General features: G+C 37.2%; 2 protein-coding genes across 6 annotated transcripts in view; one reads left to right on the top strand and one right to left on the bottom strand.

The window, feature by feature from the left end:
* Positions 1–17,125, top strand: part of OSBPL1A (oxysterol binding protein like 1A) — a 277,900-nt gene that overhangs the window by 82,936 nt on the left and 177,839 nt on the right. For all 4 annotated transcript variants that reach the window (XM_086682632.1, XM_025931211.2, XM_086682634.1 and 1 more), the window contains 2 exons: positions 2,335–2,420; positions 3,560–3,704. In XM_086682632.1, coding sequence (XP_086538758.1) covers positions 2,335–2,420; positions 3,560–3,704 — 231 coding nt within the window. The remainder of the gene's footprint in view (positions 1–2,334; positions 2,421–3,559; positions 3,705–17,125) is intronic.
* LOC147575550 (uncharacterized) overlaps positions 1–17,125 on the bottom strand; it is an 80,443-nt gene that overhangs the window by 18,340 nt on the left and 44,978 nt on the right. The gene's annotated exons all lie outside the window — the stretch shown is intronic.

Genomic DNA, 17,125 nt, shown 5'->3' with positions numbered 1-17,125 from the left:
GAGTGTTGTTAGGAGGGAGTTAAACTTCATGATCTCTGCACTCCCTATTAACTCGGGATGCAGATTCAAACGAAAGATAGATAATTAGTTTGTCATATTAAAATTAAAATTTAGGGATGCCTGGGTGACTCAGGCAGTTAAGCATCTGACTCTTGGTTTCTGCTCGGGTCATGATCTCATGGTTAGTGAGATTGAGCCCTGCGTTGAGCTCTATGTGGAGAGCACAGAGCCTGCTTGGGATTCTCTCTCTCCCTGTCTCTGCCCCTCCTTTGCTTGCACATGTGCTTGCTTGCTCTCTCTCCAAAATAAACTTACTTAAAAAATAAAATTGAATTAAAATTTATAGGACAAATTAATTTTTTGAATGGAATATTTCCTTTGAAAACATTTATTGAGGTATAAAATATATGGATAAAAGCATACATAATTAATGTATAGCTCACTATTTTCACAAACAGAACACATCAATGTAAGCAACAGATCAAGGAACAGAATGTTACCAACACTCTGGAAGCCTCATCTCCCCAGCTGGAATTTTTCCTTTTTGTTGGCTGCATCAATAATCTTTCAGTGTCTTTAATGAACAGAGGACAGGAATGTATGCAGTGTTTGCAACTCCAAAACCCCATTTTCCTTCATTTATGAACCTAGGCAATCTAAAAAGAAACATTAGGGTACCCTTTACCTCTTTTCCATGAAGTCTAGAACCAACACGATTAAGCATTGTTTGATTATTTAGTAAATATTTATTGACCAAATACACGTCGTGCCAGACACTGTCATAAATGGCTAGGATACACAGAAGAGTAAGAACAGTACCTGGCTGCTAGCGATAACTTACAGCTCTGGGTAACACATGCAGGAGTAGAAGTACATACAAGAGGGATAGGAATGTGACTGTTCTCAGAGCTCATGGTGCAGTAGCCCCAGGACCAGTAAGAGGAAACACTGAAGAGTGTGAATCGCAGCAAAAGAAGAAGCCATTGAGAGCTTATGCAGAGGCTTGGGTGCCTTCCTTTGAGGTGGGGAGGTAGTCTGGGTGTGAAAATAGAAATGTGATGGTATGTTAGGACTGTCCATCTTTTCTTAAAGCTAAACTAGTTCTAGCTATAGCTGTATCCACGATCGCATTCATAGTGTTTCCCCAGTCACTTGGCTCCCCAACCTGCTTTTTAGTCCATGACCTTACTTCAGCCAGGAAGACCTGAGAAACCTTTTATAGTTTCTCCCTTGCAGCCTTTGCAAAGGATATTATGCACATGTTTTAAGTGAGGTTACTGAGCCTTCCTGTGAAATTGTTTTTTTTTAAGCCAGAACAGAATTCAAATCTAGCAAAAAGAGACCTTATTGCATATTGCAGTTTCTTAAATCAAATTGCCTGTTCTCTTTCTGTGCAAGTGTGATTTAAGAAGCAGGATAGAATAGTGGTAAGAGCATGGTCTCTGGAACCAGCCTGCACAAGTTCAGATCCCAGCTCCTCCATTTCCTAGCTGTGTGACCTTAGTTTAATTCCTTAACTTCTTAATGCCTCAGTCTCTTCATCTGTACAATCAGAATAATAGTAACCCCTACTTCATAGCATAGTTATGAGGATTTAATGAGCTAATATATTTTTTTCAAAATTTAATATTGAAGTATAGATGACCTACCGTGTTTTGTTAGTTTCAGGTATGTTACAAAGTGATTTGATTTTTATATGTTATGCAGTGTTCACCGTGGTAAGTGTAGTTACCTGTCAGCATGCAGTATTACTAAAATACTGGCCTTATCCTGTATGCTGTATTTTTTCCATCTCTGGGACTTATTTATTTTATAACTGGAAGTTATTTTTAAAGTGCTTTGAATAGTACTTGGCATATACTAGGTGCTATAGAATTTGTTAAAATAAGTCTTCTATTAGGTGGAAGTATATACGTATGTATAGATCTACTTACATGGTTTGTACATCTTCTACCAGTGCTGTTTCTTATTGTTATTTTTAACGGATTCTAAGGTTCTAGAAGGTGTGAGTGCTACTCTCCAATTTATCAAGGCAGATGTGTAATAGTATTTCAGCATGCAAAACTAATTCATAATTATCTGTGATGGGTGTTATAGTAAGATACTTAGACTTCTGAATTGAAAACATAAATTCATATGAACCTAAAAGGAGTTGAACTCCCTTATCTGAAATTCAAGGCAGTGAGAATAACAATAAGTCTTTAACTATATTTGAATTATAATTCAAAATATTGTGACTTTTTCCCCACAGTCACTTTATTCATACATCCTGTTAATGATGTTGCTAATAGGATTCTGACTAGAAGTAGAGTAACATATACTTTCCTTTTGCAGCTGTAGAAAGGACTCAACAAAGAAAGCTTGAAGAAGAACTTTTAGCAGCAGCGAGAGAAGGCAGAACAGCAGAACTCCTAGCTCTGGTAAAACAACATGTCTTAGTTCTTTACCCTTCAGGAAAATTGTAACTTTACGTTAACACTTCATAATGTAGTCAAATTGCGGGGCTAAAATACTTGAGATTATAATAGTAGTACAAAAGTCCTTAAATATCTGAAAGCACTTGGCATATAATAGTTTAAGCAAGATACATTTTAAGGATTATTTTCTATGAATTTGTGATTTATGTCCCCACTCCCTACTGTGAAAATCTGATAAATTAAGAATCTGATTTTTCAAGGTGAATACATTATGTAAGACAATTGTTTTTTTTTTTTTCAAATTAAGCCAATTTAAATTGAAACATAATATGTAAGATCCTATAAAGGAACAAGTTTCTCTAATTCTGATAAGCAATCATTTCTGAAGGGTATGCTACACTTTTAGAAAGTAACGTACAAATATGTGATAATACTTGGGAATATTCATATCATGTCAGAACAGATTGAAAGCTTTACCCATTTTTTTTTTTCCTTTTGGAGACCTACTTTCCAGTTTCTATTTCCCACGTAGTCTCATTAAACATGGAACTAAATTTGTTCTAAATTGAAGAATGAAGCATTGCCATTTGCTTTAAAGTTACTTCAGCCTTTTCATTTGAAAAGACTTCTTTGGTTTCCAAGTAAAGTACCTAAAACATTTTTTAATCTTTGTGAAATGGAGACTGTATAAAGAAGTTTTTAAAATAGTCAGTTGGGAACAACAAATTCAGTAGAACTTTAACACATTTAACCTTTATGGTTTTAACTCTTCTGAATGACTGTGGTAGACTGGTGTATATTTTTGCTGTCACAAATATGAATCACAAAATGGGTATAAGTGAGCCAATCTTAGTGAAATCTTAATGTCCAGGAGTGGGTGGGGTGGCACTGGTGTAGTGTGTGGTGTCTGTTGTCAGGGGAATGTGGGACCCAAGATTTCATGGCACCTTGAGGACGAGCATGGCAAGTGACATAGATTTGCTGGTTTTAGGGAACAAGAAGCCACTGGCTGTCTAGCATCCTAGAGCTCTGGTGTTCACCTGGTTCTATGTTCACCTGAACATCAGTTACACCTTCCTGTGTCTTAAGGGAGAAAATCCATCTTTGATATATAATTCTGCACTGCATTTTTCATTTGTTAGCTCAACAGGCCCAATCCTCCTGATGTTAATTGTTCGGATCAGTTAGGAAATACACCCTTGCACTGTGCAGCTTACCGGGCTCATAAGCAATGTGCCTTAAAGCTTCTAAAAAGTGGAGCAGACCCAAATTTGAAGAACAAAAATGGTAAGCATGTTGGTAAAAGTCATTGTTGGTCATTTTGAAACTATAAAAATAAGTTAATGCCATATAAAATTGTTTTGTGTTAGGATCCAGCCTTTGTTAAACTATATGGCCCCTACTTAATTTTGAAGTCCAGGCATTCACACAAAAGAAAAAAACTTACTAATTTCCTTCCTAGTTAAGAGTTAATTGTATAATAATACCTATTCCTTAGGAGGAAGTTGTGATTAAGATAGAGTTACTCCCTCGAGGAAAGAGAGTACAGTTGATTCGTGTTATTTAACTCCTGGGGGAAAAAGAGTTGGGTTCTTGAGAGGTTCTGGTCACAACATTTTTATACTGATTAATACATACCCTTGTTTATGTGTTTATTTCTATTTAAAAACACCTTTAATATATATTGTTAATCCATTAACAGAGCTTACTGCCAACAGCACTGTCATTCATGCCTCAATAGAGCTTGTCTGCTACACATATATTCTCCATAAAGCATATCACAGCCCTCTTGCACTTAGGAACAACACTATATAATAATTCAGTACTATGTTTGGCAGCCAGTTTCAATAGTGAAGTCACCAACAAAAAGCAAACAAAATGTGAAAATGCGGCCCTGGATAGACTATGATGTGGACATTTGTTTACCTATGAGAGCTGAAACAGGCAGAGCATCACCTTTTTCTAACTCAGCTGGGAATATGCGCCTGAGAAGACTCAAATTTTTCACCACTTTTGATGTGCCTGTGAATGACTGAGAAATTGCGATAAGTATTGATTTTGAGGTTACAGATAAATTTTAGCAATAGGCAAATCTGCAAATATCAAATGTACAGGTAATGAGTGTTGACTCTATGCATAACAGTATCAGAGATGGGATCAGATAACCCCAAGAGAAGCTACAAAAGGTGTCTCGGGTATTCAAAGGGGGAACATCGCATTAGGGCCATAATCACTATTTAGGATGCTTCCCCCTGCCTACCATCAACCTGGATTAGGACTTGTTAGTAGTCCACCAGGACCCTGTGCTCACCTCCATTGTTTCCTAAATCACCCTCCATGGTAGTTGTTGATTTATATAGCTGTATCTCATGAGACTGAATTCCTAAAGGCGGGGCTGATATTCTCCTGTCTAGTTTTCCTAGGACCTAGAGTAATGTGTAGCACACACCTTCTACATGTTGCGTGTTTGTTGAAGATTTGAGTAGTTAGAGATGGCTTCGTGAAGGGATAGATATTTAATATAGACTCTGAAGTCGTACTAGGATTTTTAATTCCTCTAAATACTTGTATCTCTAACAAAAGGTCCCACTGTATTTTTTTTCTTTTTAAATATAAACAGAATATCATTAAATTTTGGAAAGGACATTCTAAGCAGAGAGATTATGAGCAAAGGCATTAAGATAAAAAAATTCAAGTTAAGTTTTAGGTGACATCCTCAGTTTGGCATATCCATACACATGAAGGGGGGCAGTACCAGATAATCCTATAAATGCAGATTAGGCTTGCATAGTGGAAAACCTTAATATGGCAGACTATTTTACCCCTTAATTTGGAAGTTCAGGGGATCATGATAAATAGGTGAGCAGTGGAGAGAGGAGGTGCTTTAATTAGGGCCTGAATTTTTATTGACATCAGTGGGAGTAGAAAGGAAAAAGAAAATTAATGATCGAATTTTCTGCTCTCTTCCCTTCTTTTGGCCCATATGCTGTAGACCGGCACTATCCAATAGATGGATAATGAGAGCAATGTATATAATTTTAAGTTTTCTAGTAGCCACATTTAAAAAGTAGAAACTGATGAAATTAATTTTAATAATGTATTTTATTTAAAGCAATTTATTCAAAATATGTTAACACGTAATCAATGAAAATACTGAGATTTTACATCCCCTTTTTGATATTAAGTCTTTGAAATCTGGCATGTGTTTTACACTTAATATCTCAGTTTGAACTAGCCACATGTCAAGTACTGAATAACCACATGTGTTTAGTGTCTATTGTATTGGATATAAAAGCTCTAGACATAACAAAGTGTTGAGTCTCTGGTTAACCATGCTGTCCCCAACCTGCGTATGCTTTTTTCTCTGCTGGAAATGTCCTTTTCCTACTTGTCCATGTGGTAAGCCCTAGTCTCACTCTAAGAGTTAGGTCAAACTATTTTCGCCAGAGAGGCTTTCCCTGTATCTCTAGGATAGATATAAGTTCTTCCTGGAATAAGAGAAACCGGGGAATAGTGAAGGGGGAGCACTCAGGAGCTGTGAGGGAAATACAAGTTCCATGGAGCCAATGGAAGACATAAAATGTGGAGTGAAGGGGTGGGGTGTATTCATTGTCATGTGCAACTTAGACTGAAGAAGATATAAACACTGAGGCAAGGCTGTGGAATTCAGTGACTCAGTGCCCAGGGGTCCTTTCTGAAAGGGTGGTTTCCGCTGGTGGTTGAGCAACAGCTAGATGCATGGTTAAGGTTAGAGTAGGAAATGAGGAAGCTGAGGCCGCACTGCTTCTCTGCAGTATTTAAGAACAGAAGGAATCGTTCTGTGGCCAAGAGGAAGATGTTTTAGGCAGAGAGATTTAAGCATGTTTGTAAAGTTAAGGAGGACTAAGGCAATAGAAAAGGAGCTTGAAGATTTAATTGTGATAGAAAATGTAATTTTTTCAAAAAAGCAATGCTTTGGTAACAGCAAAAAAGGAAACATATTTGATAAAGGATGCTTGGTTTTTTATGGCAGCAATTACCAACACAACTGAAGACCTAAAAGAAGACCTAAAAATGGAGAGACCGGCCATGTTTGGGGGAAGGGGAACTCAACATCAAAAAGCTAACAGTTCTCTCCAAGTTAATTCAAAGCAATCCCAGCCAGAACCTTCAAAGGGTTTTCGTAGGTCTTGACTAGCTAACTCTCATTTATATAGAAAAGTCCAGTGTAGTGAATTTTAAAATGGAAGAGAAGCAGGGGGAGTTGTCCTGCTGGATAAAAAGACTAATGAACCTATGGGATGTAAAACATTTATTCAACCAAGTGTTTATATGCTAGTTACTATTCCAGGGGCTAGGGATCTAGAGCAGTGAAGAAAAAAATCCCTGCCTTCATGGAGCTTACGTTCTAATAGGAGAGGGCCAATAAAAAAAAATATGTCAGATGAGATTGGTGCTGGGGGGCGGGGGCGAGGCAAGGGAGGAGAATTGAGAGTGTGTTGGGTGTATAGATCATTGCTGCTTTGTGAAAGATGGCAGGAGAGTCTCTGTTAGAATGGTAGTTACGACTCTTTTTTTTTTTTTTTTTTTTTAATTTTTTTTTTTTTTCAACGTTTATTTTATTTTTGGGACAGAGAGAGACAGAGCATGAACGGGGCAGGGGCAGAGAGAGAGGGAGACACAGAATCGGAAACAGGCTCCAGGCTCTGAGCCATCAGCCCAGAGCCCGACGCGGGGCTCGAACTCACGGACCGCGAGATCGTGACCTGGCTGAAGTCGGACGCTTAACCGACTGCGCCACCCAGGCACCCCGGTAGTTACGACTCTTAAGTGAAGGAACAAGCAGTGTCAGTATCTGGGCAGTGAGGATGGTCCCAAGCAGAGGAGGCAGAGAGTGTATATGATGTGTGTCATGAAAAGCCAACCAGTATGTCCAGAGTAGAGTGAGAGGAGGAGGGCAGTTGGAGGAGGTTAAAGAGGCAGAGGGACATGGATGAAGAAAGGCTTTGTGGGTTATTGTAAGAATTGTAGCTCTTACTCTGTGTGAGATGGGAAGGTATAGGAGGGTTTAGGATGCAGCAGTGATATGGTCAGATGTAGGTCCTGAAAAGTGATCGCTGATTGTTGTGAAAATAGATCCTAGGAGGGAATCAGTTAGGCTATTCAGGTGAGAGGAAATTGGCTTGGATCAGAATAATAGCAGTAAAAATGGTTGTTAATGGTTAGATTTTTTTAAACATAATTTGAAGGCAGAGTGGTCAGGATTTTCTGATGGCTTAGATACATGAGGTGTGGGAGAAAGATCAGAATTGAGGGTGACTCTACAGTGTTTGAGTCGAGGACCTGAAAAAATGGAATTTCCAGTTACTACGAAGGGTGAGACTGCAGGAAAGGGTAGGCTAGCAATGGCTAAGAATTAGGAGTTTGGTTTTTAAGGTATAAAAAATTTGAAATCTATTCTACAATTCAAGTGAGACAGTCGGGTATAGAAGTTTGTGTTTAGAAGAGAGGTCTGGGTGGAGATAAATTTGGGAATTTTCAGGATGTAAAATTATTTAAAATAATAGAATGGATAGGATCACTGAGTGAGGTATTGGTTCAGGGTAGATGAAGGTGAACAGACCAGATAGTTTGGAAGTTAAAACATGTACATATGAGAACTTGACAGATGACAAAGGTGGTGTGATAAGTGGATGAGGAAAGAACTGAGTAAACAATCCTGGGGCAAATAGCGAGCCACATAGTAATAGGTCATTTTAGACACCTGTTGCATATTGGATACTAAATTCCAGCTGGTTTAAACCTAAAAGTGCAATATAAACTTTAAAGCATCAGGAGAGGTTTCTGTTTTTGGCCATAATACAGTTACAGGGACTAGATTTACCTTCCCCTCTCTGTTCCTAATAACACTGTATTGGAAGTCTTAGCTAATGCAATAAAGCAAAAAAATAAAAGAAAAAAGAAAAAGTATTCAGACTGAAAAAGAAGAAACAGAACTCTTTATTTATAGGTAATCTGATCATTCACATAAAAATTTTTAAGAAATCTCAAGGGAATATACCTCCACATAATAAAGGCCTTATGTGGAAAACCCATAGCTAACATCTCAATGGTGAAAAACTGAGCACTTTTCTTCTAAGGTCAGGAACAAGACAAGGATGTCCATTCTGACCACTTTTATTCAACATAGTACTGGAAGTTCTAGCCACAAGACAAGAAAAGACATCCAGATTGGTAAGGAAGAAGTAAAACTTTCACTATTTGCAGATGACATGACAGAATATATATAAACTCTAAACACTCCATCAGAAAACTACCTAAACTGACAAATGATTCAGTAAAGGTGCAGGATACCAAGTGAATACACATAAATCTATCACATTTGTATAATGAAGTAGCAGAGAAATTAAAATAATCCCCTTTACGATTGCACCAAAAAGAATAAAATGTCTAGGAATAAACTTAACCAAGGAGGTGAAAGACCTATACTTAAAGTAAAAGACTGATTAAAAAAAAATTGAAGATGATACAAACAAATGGAAAGATATTCCATGCTCCTGGATTAGGGCTTGAAATATTTAAATATATTAATTACCTGAAGCAATCTACAGATTTAATGTAATCCCTGTCAAAATACCAACCTTTCCCACAGAACTAGAATAATCCTATGGAGCCACAAAAAATCCTAAAAAGCCAAAGCAATCTGGAGAAAGAAGAAAAACTCTGGAGGTAACACAATTCCAGATTTCAAGATATACTACAAAACTGTCATAAAGCAGCATGATACTGGCACAAAAACAGACACATAGAGGAACAGAATAGAGAGCCCAGAAATAAACCCACGCTCACATGGTTATAATGGTGTTGGGAAAACTGGACAGCTACATGGAAAAGAATGAAACTGGACCACTTTCTAATACCATACACAAAAATAAAATGGGTTAAAGACCTAAATGTGAGCTCTGAAACCACAAAATTCCTAGAATACATAGGCAGTACTTTCCTTGACATTGACCTTCACAACATTTTTCTGAAGATGTCTCCTCAGGCAAGGGAGCTTGTGATGAGCACCGGGTGTTGTATGGAAGTGTTAAGATAGTGTAACACCTGAAACTAGTAACACTGTATGTTAACTAACTGGAATTTAAATAAAAACGTAAAAAAAAAGTCTCGACGTTGATAAGATGTGTCTTCACCAAATGGATCTAGCAGTTTAGTGCAATACGAGTCCAAAACTCAGGCTTTTTGGTAGAAATTGACAAATTGATTATAAATTTTATTTGGAAATTGGAAGGACCTAGTGCACCCAAAACAACTTGAAAAAGAACAGAATTAGAGGTCCTCGGCTACTTTGTTGTCAGGGTTTTCCAAGAGAAAAACAGTTAGTTACATATAAACTTATATATGATTTTGGAGGCAGAGATCTGCCACGATATGCTGTCTGCAAACTGGCAAACCAAGAAAGCTGGTGGTGATATTCAGTCTGAAGCCTGAGACCAGAGAGGCTACTGGAGCAAGTGTTTGAATCCAAAAGCCAGAGAATCAGGACCTCCAATGTCAGAAGGCAGAAAGAGAAGGAGTCTCAGCTCAAGAAATGACAGAATTCATCCTTCCTTTGCCTTTTTGTTCTATTTAGGCCCTCAGTAGATTGGATGATGCCCACACACATTGGTGAGGCAGATCTTTACTAGTCCACTGATTCAAAAGCTAATCTCATCCAGAAACCCCCTCGCAGGCACACTTAGAAATATTTTACCAGCTATCTGGGCATTTTTTAGCCTGTTTAAGTTGACCCCTAAAATGAACCATCATATAACCTAATTTCAGGACCGTGTGAAAACAGATCGATCGATCAATCAATTGATCTATGGAACAGGAGGGAGTCCAGACAGCAACCTACAAATACAGAGAATTGATTTGCCTTGACTAAAGTGTCAAGGCCATCAGTGAGGAAAGGATAAATTTTTAACATGATATTAGAAGAGTTGGATAACAATCTCCAAAATCACAAAATAATATGAGTTAAGATTTATTTCCTTCTAGATTTTTATGGTTTTGAGTTAGCTTGGGTTTTACAAAGATTTCTCAAGTATGTAACAAGTATGGATATAGAATACAGATAAGTTGGACATTATCAAAGTCATAAAATTTTGCTCCTCAAAAGACATTGTTAGGAAAATGAAAATGCAAGCTATTGTATGGGAGAAAATATTGGGAAAACATATATAACAACAGACTTGTTTCTGGAGTATATACAGAACCCTTATAACTCAATGGGAGGATAATTCAAGTTTAAAAACGTTCAGACACTCCAAAGATCTGTGAATGGCGGAAAAGTACCTGACTAAAGGCTTCACGTAGAGGTGTAAACCTAAATTAAAATGCATTCCCATGAAAAAACATTCACATAACTACAAGGGGATATGTACTATGATGTTTATTTCATTCTCCTTAAAATAGTGAAAAAGTGGAGATAAGCCCTATGCACTTAAATAAATTGATTTGACTTAATACTTGCAGCAATCCTAAAATAGAAAAAATAGGAGCTACATGTGTCAAGTGAATAAAGGAAAACAGTGTTAAAGGAAGTTGCAGAATGATACAGTATACCCTTATTTTAACATTAATACCATATTTAACATTTAAAAGTACTTTATGAATACATTTCTACATAATGAAAGTAGAAAGATATGCATGAGAACGATAATACCCATTGAAAAATGATGAAAAACAATAAAGCTGGAAAAAGAATTATAATTCCCTTTTATTTAAAAAAAAAATTTTAATGTTTTTATTTATTTTTGAGAGAGAGAGCATGAGCAGGGGAGAGGCAGAGAAAGAGAGGGAGACACAGAATCTGAAGCAGGCTCCAGGCTCCGAGCTGTCAGCACAGAGCCTGACGTGGGGCTCGAACTCATGGAGTGTGAGATCATGACCTGAGCCGAAGTCGGACGCTCAACCGACTGAGCCACCCAGGCGCCCCTATAATTCCCTTTTAAAGTTAGTAGCCATTAGCGATTTAACATTGAAGCCTAATTTTTGTTAACTTTTATTTAAATTCTAGTTAACATAGTGTAATATTAGTTTCGGGTATACAATTTAGTGATTCAACACCTATAACACCCAGTGCTCATCACAAGTGCCCTCTTTAATCCCTACCCCCTCACCTATCCCCCCCTCTGGTAACCATCGGTTCTTTATAGTTAAGAGTCTGTTTTCTGGTTTGCCTCTCTCTCTCTCTCTCTCTCTCTTTTCCCCTTTGCGTGTTTGTTTCTTAAGTTCCACATTATGAGTGAAATCATATGGTATTTGTCTTTCTCTGATTTATTTTGCTGAGCATAATATTCTCTAGCTCCATCTATGTTGTCGCAAATGAAAAGGTTTCATTCTTTTTTTATGGCTGAGTAATATTCCATTGTGTGTATGTGTATACACACACATACCATGTCTGCTTAATCCGTTCATCAATCAAGGGATACTCGGGCTGTTTCCATAATTTGGCTAGTGTAGATAATGCTGCTATAAACATTGGGGTGCATGTATCCTTTTGAATTAGTATTTTATTATTCTTTGAGTAAATACCTACTAGTGCAATTGCTAGATCATAGGGTAGTTCTATTTTTAACTTCTTGAGCAACTCCATACAGTTTTTTCCAGTGTGGCTGTAGCAGTTTGCATTTCCACTAGCAGTGAAAGAGGGTTCCCCCTTTCTCCACATCCTCGCCAATGCCTGTTTCTTGTGTTGATGATGTTAGCCATTCTGACAAGTGTAAGGTGATATCTCATGTTAGTTTTGATTTTCATTTCCCTGATGATGAGTGATGTTGAGCATCTTTTCATGTGTCTGTTGGCCATCTGGATGTCTTTTTTGGAGATATGTCTGTTCACATCTTCTGACCATTTTTAAATTGGATTACTTGTTTTTTGGCTGCTTATATATTTACTAAACCTTTATCAGGTATGTCGTTTGCAGATATCTTTTCCCATTCTGTAGATTGTCTTTTGGGTTTTTTTTTTAAATGTTTATTTGAGAGGGACAGGGAGAGGGAGGGAGAGCAAGCATGCAAACAGGGGAGGGGCAGAGAAAGAATCCGAAGCAGGCCCCATGCTACCAGCGCAGAGCCCATTGTGAAGCTCAAACTCATGAACCGTGACATCATGACCGGAGCCAAAATCAAGAGTTGGATGCTTAACCAACTGCATCACCCAAGTGCCCTGCCTTTTAGTTTTGTTGATTATTTCCTTTGCTGTTCAGAAGCCTCTCACTTTGATGAAGTCCTAATAGCTTATTTTTGCTTCTGTCTCCCTTGTCTCAGGAGACCTATCTAAAAAGGAATTGGTATGGCCAATGTCAAATAAGTTACTGCCTGTGTTCTAGAGTTTTTATGGTTTCAGGTCTTTAGGTCTTTAATCTATTTTGAGTTTATTTTTGTGTACGGTGTATGAAAGTGGTCTAGTTTCATTATTTTGTAGGTTGCTCTCCAGTTTTCCCAACACCATTTGTTGAAGAGACATTCTTTTTCCCATTGTATATCCTTTCCTCCTTTGTCAAAGATTAATTAACCATATAATTGTGGCTTCGTTTCTGGGTTTTCTGTTCTGTTCTCTTGATCTGTGTGTCTGTTGTTTTGTGCAATACTCTACAGTTTTGATCACTACAGCTTTGTAACTTGAAGTCCAGAATTGTGATGCTTCCAGCCTTTTCATTTTCAAGGTCACTTTGGCCATATGAGGTCTTTTGTGGTTCCATCAGATTTTAGGATTACTTGGTCTAGCTTTGTGAAAAATGCTGTTGGTATTTTGATAAGGATTGTGTTAAATATATAGATTGCTTTGGGTAGTATAGACATTTTAATGATACTTGTTCTTCCAATCCATGAGCATGGAATATTTTCTGGTTTCTTGGTGTCTTCTTCAGTTTCTTTCATCAGCATTTTGTAGTTTTTAGAGTACGGGTCTTTCACCTCTTTAGTTAGGTTTATTGCTAGGTATTTACTGCTTTTGGTGAAATTGTAAATGGGATTGATTGCTTAATTTCTCTTTCTGCTGCTTCATTATTGGTGTATAGAAGTGTATCAAATTTCTGTATATTTATTTTGTATCCTGTGACTTTACTGAATTTGTGTATCAGTTCTGATAGTTCTTTGGTAGAGTCTTTAGGGTTTTCTATATATAGTATTATGTCATCTGCAAATAGTGAAAGTTTTACTTCTTCCTTCCTGATTTGGATGCCTCTTATTTCCTTTTGTTGTCTAAATACTGTGACTGGGACTTTCTGGAGTATGTGAATAAAAGTGATGAGAGTGGATAGATATCCTTGTCTTGTTCCTGACCTTAGCGGGGAACCTCTCAGTTTTTCCCCATTTAGGATGATGTGAGCTGTGGGTTTTCATATACAGCCTTTCTTATGTTGAGGTATGTTCCCTCTAAACCTACTTTGTTGAAGGTTTTTATCATGAATGGATGCTGTACTTTGTCAAATGCTCTTTTTGCGTCTATTGAGAGGATCATATGGTTCTTTACATGTATTATTAATGTGATTTATCATGTTGATTGATTTGTGAATATTGAACCACCCTTGCATCCTGGGAGTAAATCTCACTTGATGGTGAATGATTTTTTAAAATTATTTTTTTAATGTTTATTTTTGAGAGAGAGACAGAGAGTGCGAGCAGGAGAGGGGCAGAGAGAGAGAGACACAGAATTGGAAGCAGGCTCCAGGCTCTGAGTTGTCAGAATAGAGCCTAGCGCGGGGCTTGAACTCACAAACTGTGAGTTCATGACCTGAGTTGGAGTCAGACACTTAACCAACTGAGCCACCCAGGTGCCCCATGAATGATTTTTTTTAAAGTGTTATTGGATTTGCTTTGCGAGTATTTTACTGAGCATTTTTGCATCTATGTCCATCAGGGATATTGGCTCATAGTTCTCTTTTAGTGGTGTCTTTATCTGGTTGTGGTATCAGGGTAATGCTGGCCTTGTAGAATGAATTTGGAAATTTTCCTTCCTTTTCTACTTTTTCGAATAGTTTGAGAAGAATAAATAGTAACTCCTCTTTAAGGGTTTGATAGAATTTGCCTGTGAGGCTATCTGGTCCTGGACTTTTGTTTCTTGGGAGGTTTTTGATTACTGATTGAATTTCTTTGCTGGTAATCAGTCTGTTCAAGTTTTCTGTATCTTACTGTTTCAGTTTTGGTAATTTATATATTTTTAGGCATTTATCCATTTCTTCTAGGTTGTTCCATTTGTTGGCCTATAGTTCTTCAGAATATTCTGTTGTAACTGTATTTCTGTGTATTTCTCCTCTTTCATTTGTGTTTATTTATTTGGGTCCTTTCTCTTTTTGATAAGTCTGGCTAGATGTTTATCTGTTTTATTAATTTCTTTTCAGAGAACTGGCTCTGATTTCATTCATTTTTTTTCTTTTTTTTTTTTTTAATTTCTTTTCTTTTTTTTCTTAATTCCTAGGGGTGCCTGTGTGGCTCAGTCGGTTGAGCGTCCGACTTTGGTTCAGGTCATGATCTTGCATTTGTGGGTTCAAGCCCCACTTCAGGCTTTGTGATGACAGCTCAGAGCCCAGAGCCTGCTTTGGATTCTGTGTCTCCCTCTCTCTGTCCCTCCTCTGCTCACACACTCTGTCTCTCAAAAAATAAAACATTAAAAATTTTTAAAAAATCTCTCATTTATTTCAGCTCTAATCTGTATTATTTCCTTCCTTCTGCTGACTTTGGCTTAATTTGTTCTTTTTCTCCTTTAGGTGTAAGGTTAGGTTGTCTATTTGAGGTAGGCCTGTATTGTTATATACTTCCCTCTTAGGACCACTTTTGCTTCATCCCCAAGGTTTTGGACCATTGTGTTTTCATTTTCATTTTTTTCCAAGTATTTTTAAATTGCTTTGATTTCCTGTTTTACCCATTCATTGTTTAGTAGCACGTTGTTTAACCTCCATGTATTTGTGGTCTTTTCAGGCTTTTTCTGAAAGATCAGCTTTTAAAAGTAATGGACGGTAGGTACAGATATATGGAAAGGACTTCCCTACTAGGCTCTATGAACTACAGAGCAATGGGAACAACTACAGTACAGAATTTAAATTTTATCTGCTAATTACTAGTTACAAACCAAAGTTATTTTCCTAGCTGGGAATTAAGCAGAATAATTCTAAAAAGTGCTAAAAGAATAAGAAAAAAACAAAAATTGATATTAATGGTACCATTCCTACTGTCTCTACCAACTTCCCAAAGACTTGAATAGTTTTTATGTGGTGGTTTATAATGATTCTTCCTTCAAAATTTAGATTCAAAAAGCATTCCAATGTAACTAGAATTAACAGTCCCATGCAAATATCAGTCTAAACTGAGGAAATATCCCTGTAAACATGAAAAATTTAATTGTTGGTGTTTAAATACACTTTTATCCTGTTGTTTTATTAGTAACCAAGTGTTAAAGTGTCCTTGATAAAAGTCAAGATGGAGCCTTCTGAAAAAGTATTTCAGTCATAAGGGTGATATTGTCTGCATTATAGAAAGTTTTAAAAATAGGAAAAACATAAATGACTAAAATACAACCTCTGTTTCTTTGGCATATTATATAACTTTCTAATTTATTTTCAGTACCTACATTAGAACAGTTTTTTTTAACTGCAAAACTAATGCTTGTTTATGTTCGAAATGAGGAAGATGAAGGCACCAACAAAGTGTAATCACCTATGACCCAAAAATCCACAAAGATTTACCTTTTAGCTGTTATTCTCTGGTAGACTAGGCTTTTTTTTTTTTTTTTTTTTTTTAAGTTTAAAATAGTGGCACCTGGGTGGCTCAGTTGGTTTAGCATCCAGCTCTTGATTTTGGCTCAGGTCCTAATCTCATGTCTCATGGGATTGAGCCCTACATCTGGACTCTGCGCTGACAATTCAGAGCCTTCTTGGGATTCTTTCTGTCTCTCTTTCTGTCCTTCCCCCACTCATACATGCTCACTCTCAAAGATTTAAAAAAATAAAAATAAAGTTTAATACCAACTCAAGAGTGTAAATAAAAGAAAGTTCATACATTATTAATATCAGTGTAAATACAGAAGTGTCTCATGGTATTGAAAAGCAGGCATCAGAAGGGATGGAATCAGGAACCAGGAAGCTGTCAGGAACCAAGAAGATTGCCACTCATTGTGTGTGTATCCTTCTCATTGCTTGGTCTCATTTCTGCCTCTTAGCAGATCCATTTTCCAGCATGCATGCTAGAAGATGGCAGCGCTGAACTCTGTTCGGTAGACAAGGATCTCCTAAGCTCAGCTTTAAATTCCAGTGGGAGATAATTTGATGGCACCCGCTGTGTTAGACATCTGCCTCTGATACAGTCAGCTGGAACTCTGGGGGCGGGGCATTATGGTACAAACATGGCTGCTAGGGCCTTCCCCTTGGGGTGTGGAAGGGGCAGTGCTCAGACAGCTTACCACCCCAAACTCCACAATATGGATGATTATCTATCTCTATATTTTCTAAGACTAAATTTTCCCAGTTTTTTTTTTTAAGATGTTTTCCATTTTTATTCAAATTTATTGATCCTCTTCTTTGGTTTCTTTGAACACTTCTAGCCTTAGAGATTTAGTAAATAGTTGAGTCTGTTTTCTGCTAGCTTATCTGTAATCACATTCATTCATTAAGCAAAAATGCTGAGCCTCTACTCTGTGCCAAGAACTATTTGTAGATGTTGGAGATCCAACAGTGAACAACACCT

This window comes from Puma concolor, chromosome D3, assembly GCF_028749965.1.
Source record: "Puma concolor isolate L17-30 chromosome D3, mPumCon1.1.hap2, whole genome shotgun sequence".
Classification (NCBI taxonomy): Eukaryota; Metazoa; Chordata; class Mammalia; order Carnivora; family Felidae; genus Puma; species Puma concolor.
The sequence above is the reverse complement of the archived record's forward strand: the minus strand, read 5'-3'. Positions and strand labels throughout refer to the sequence as shown.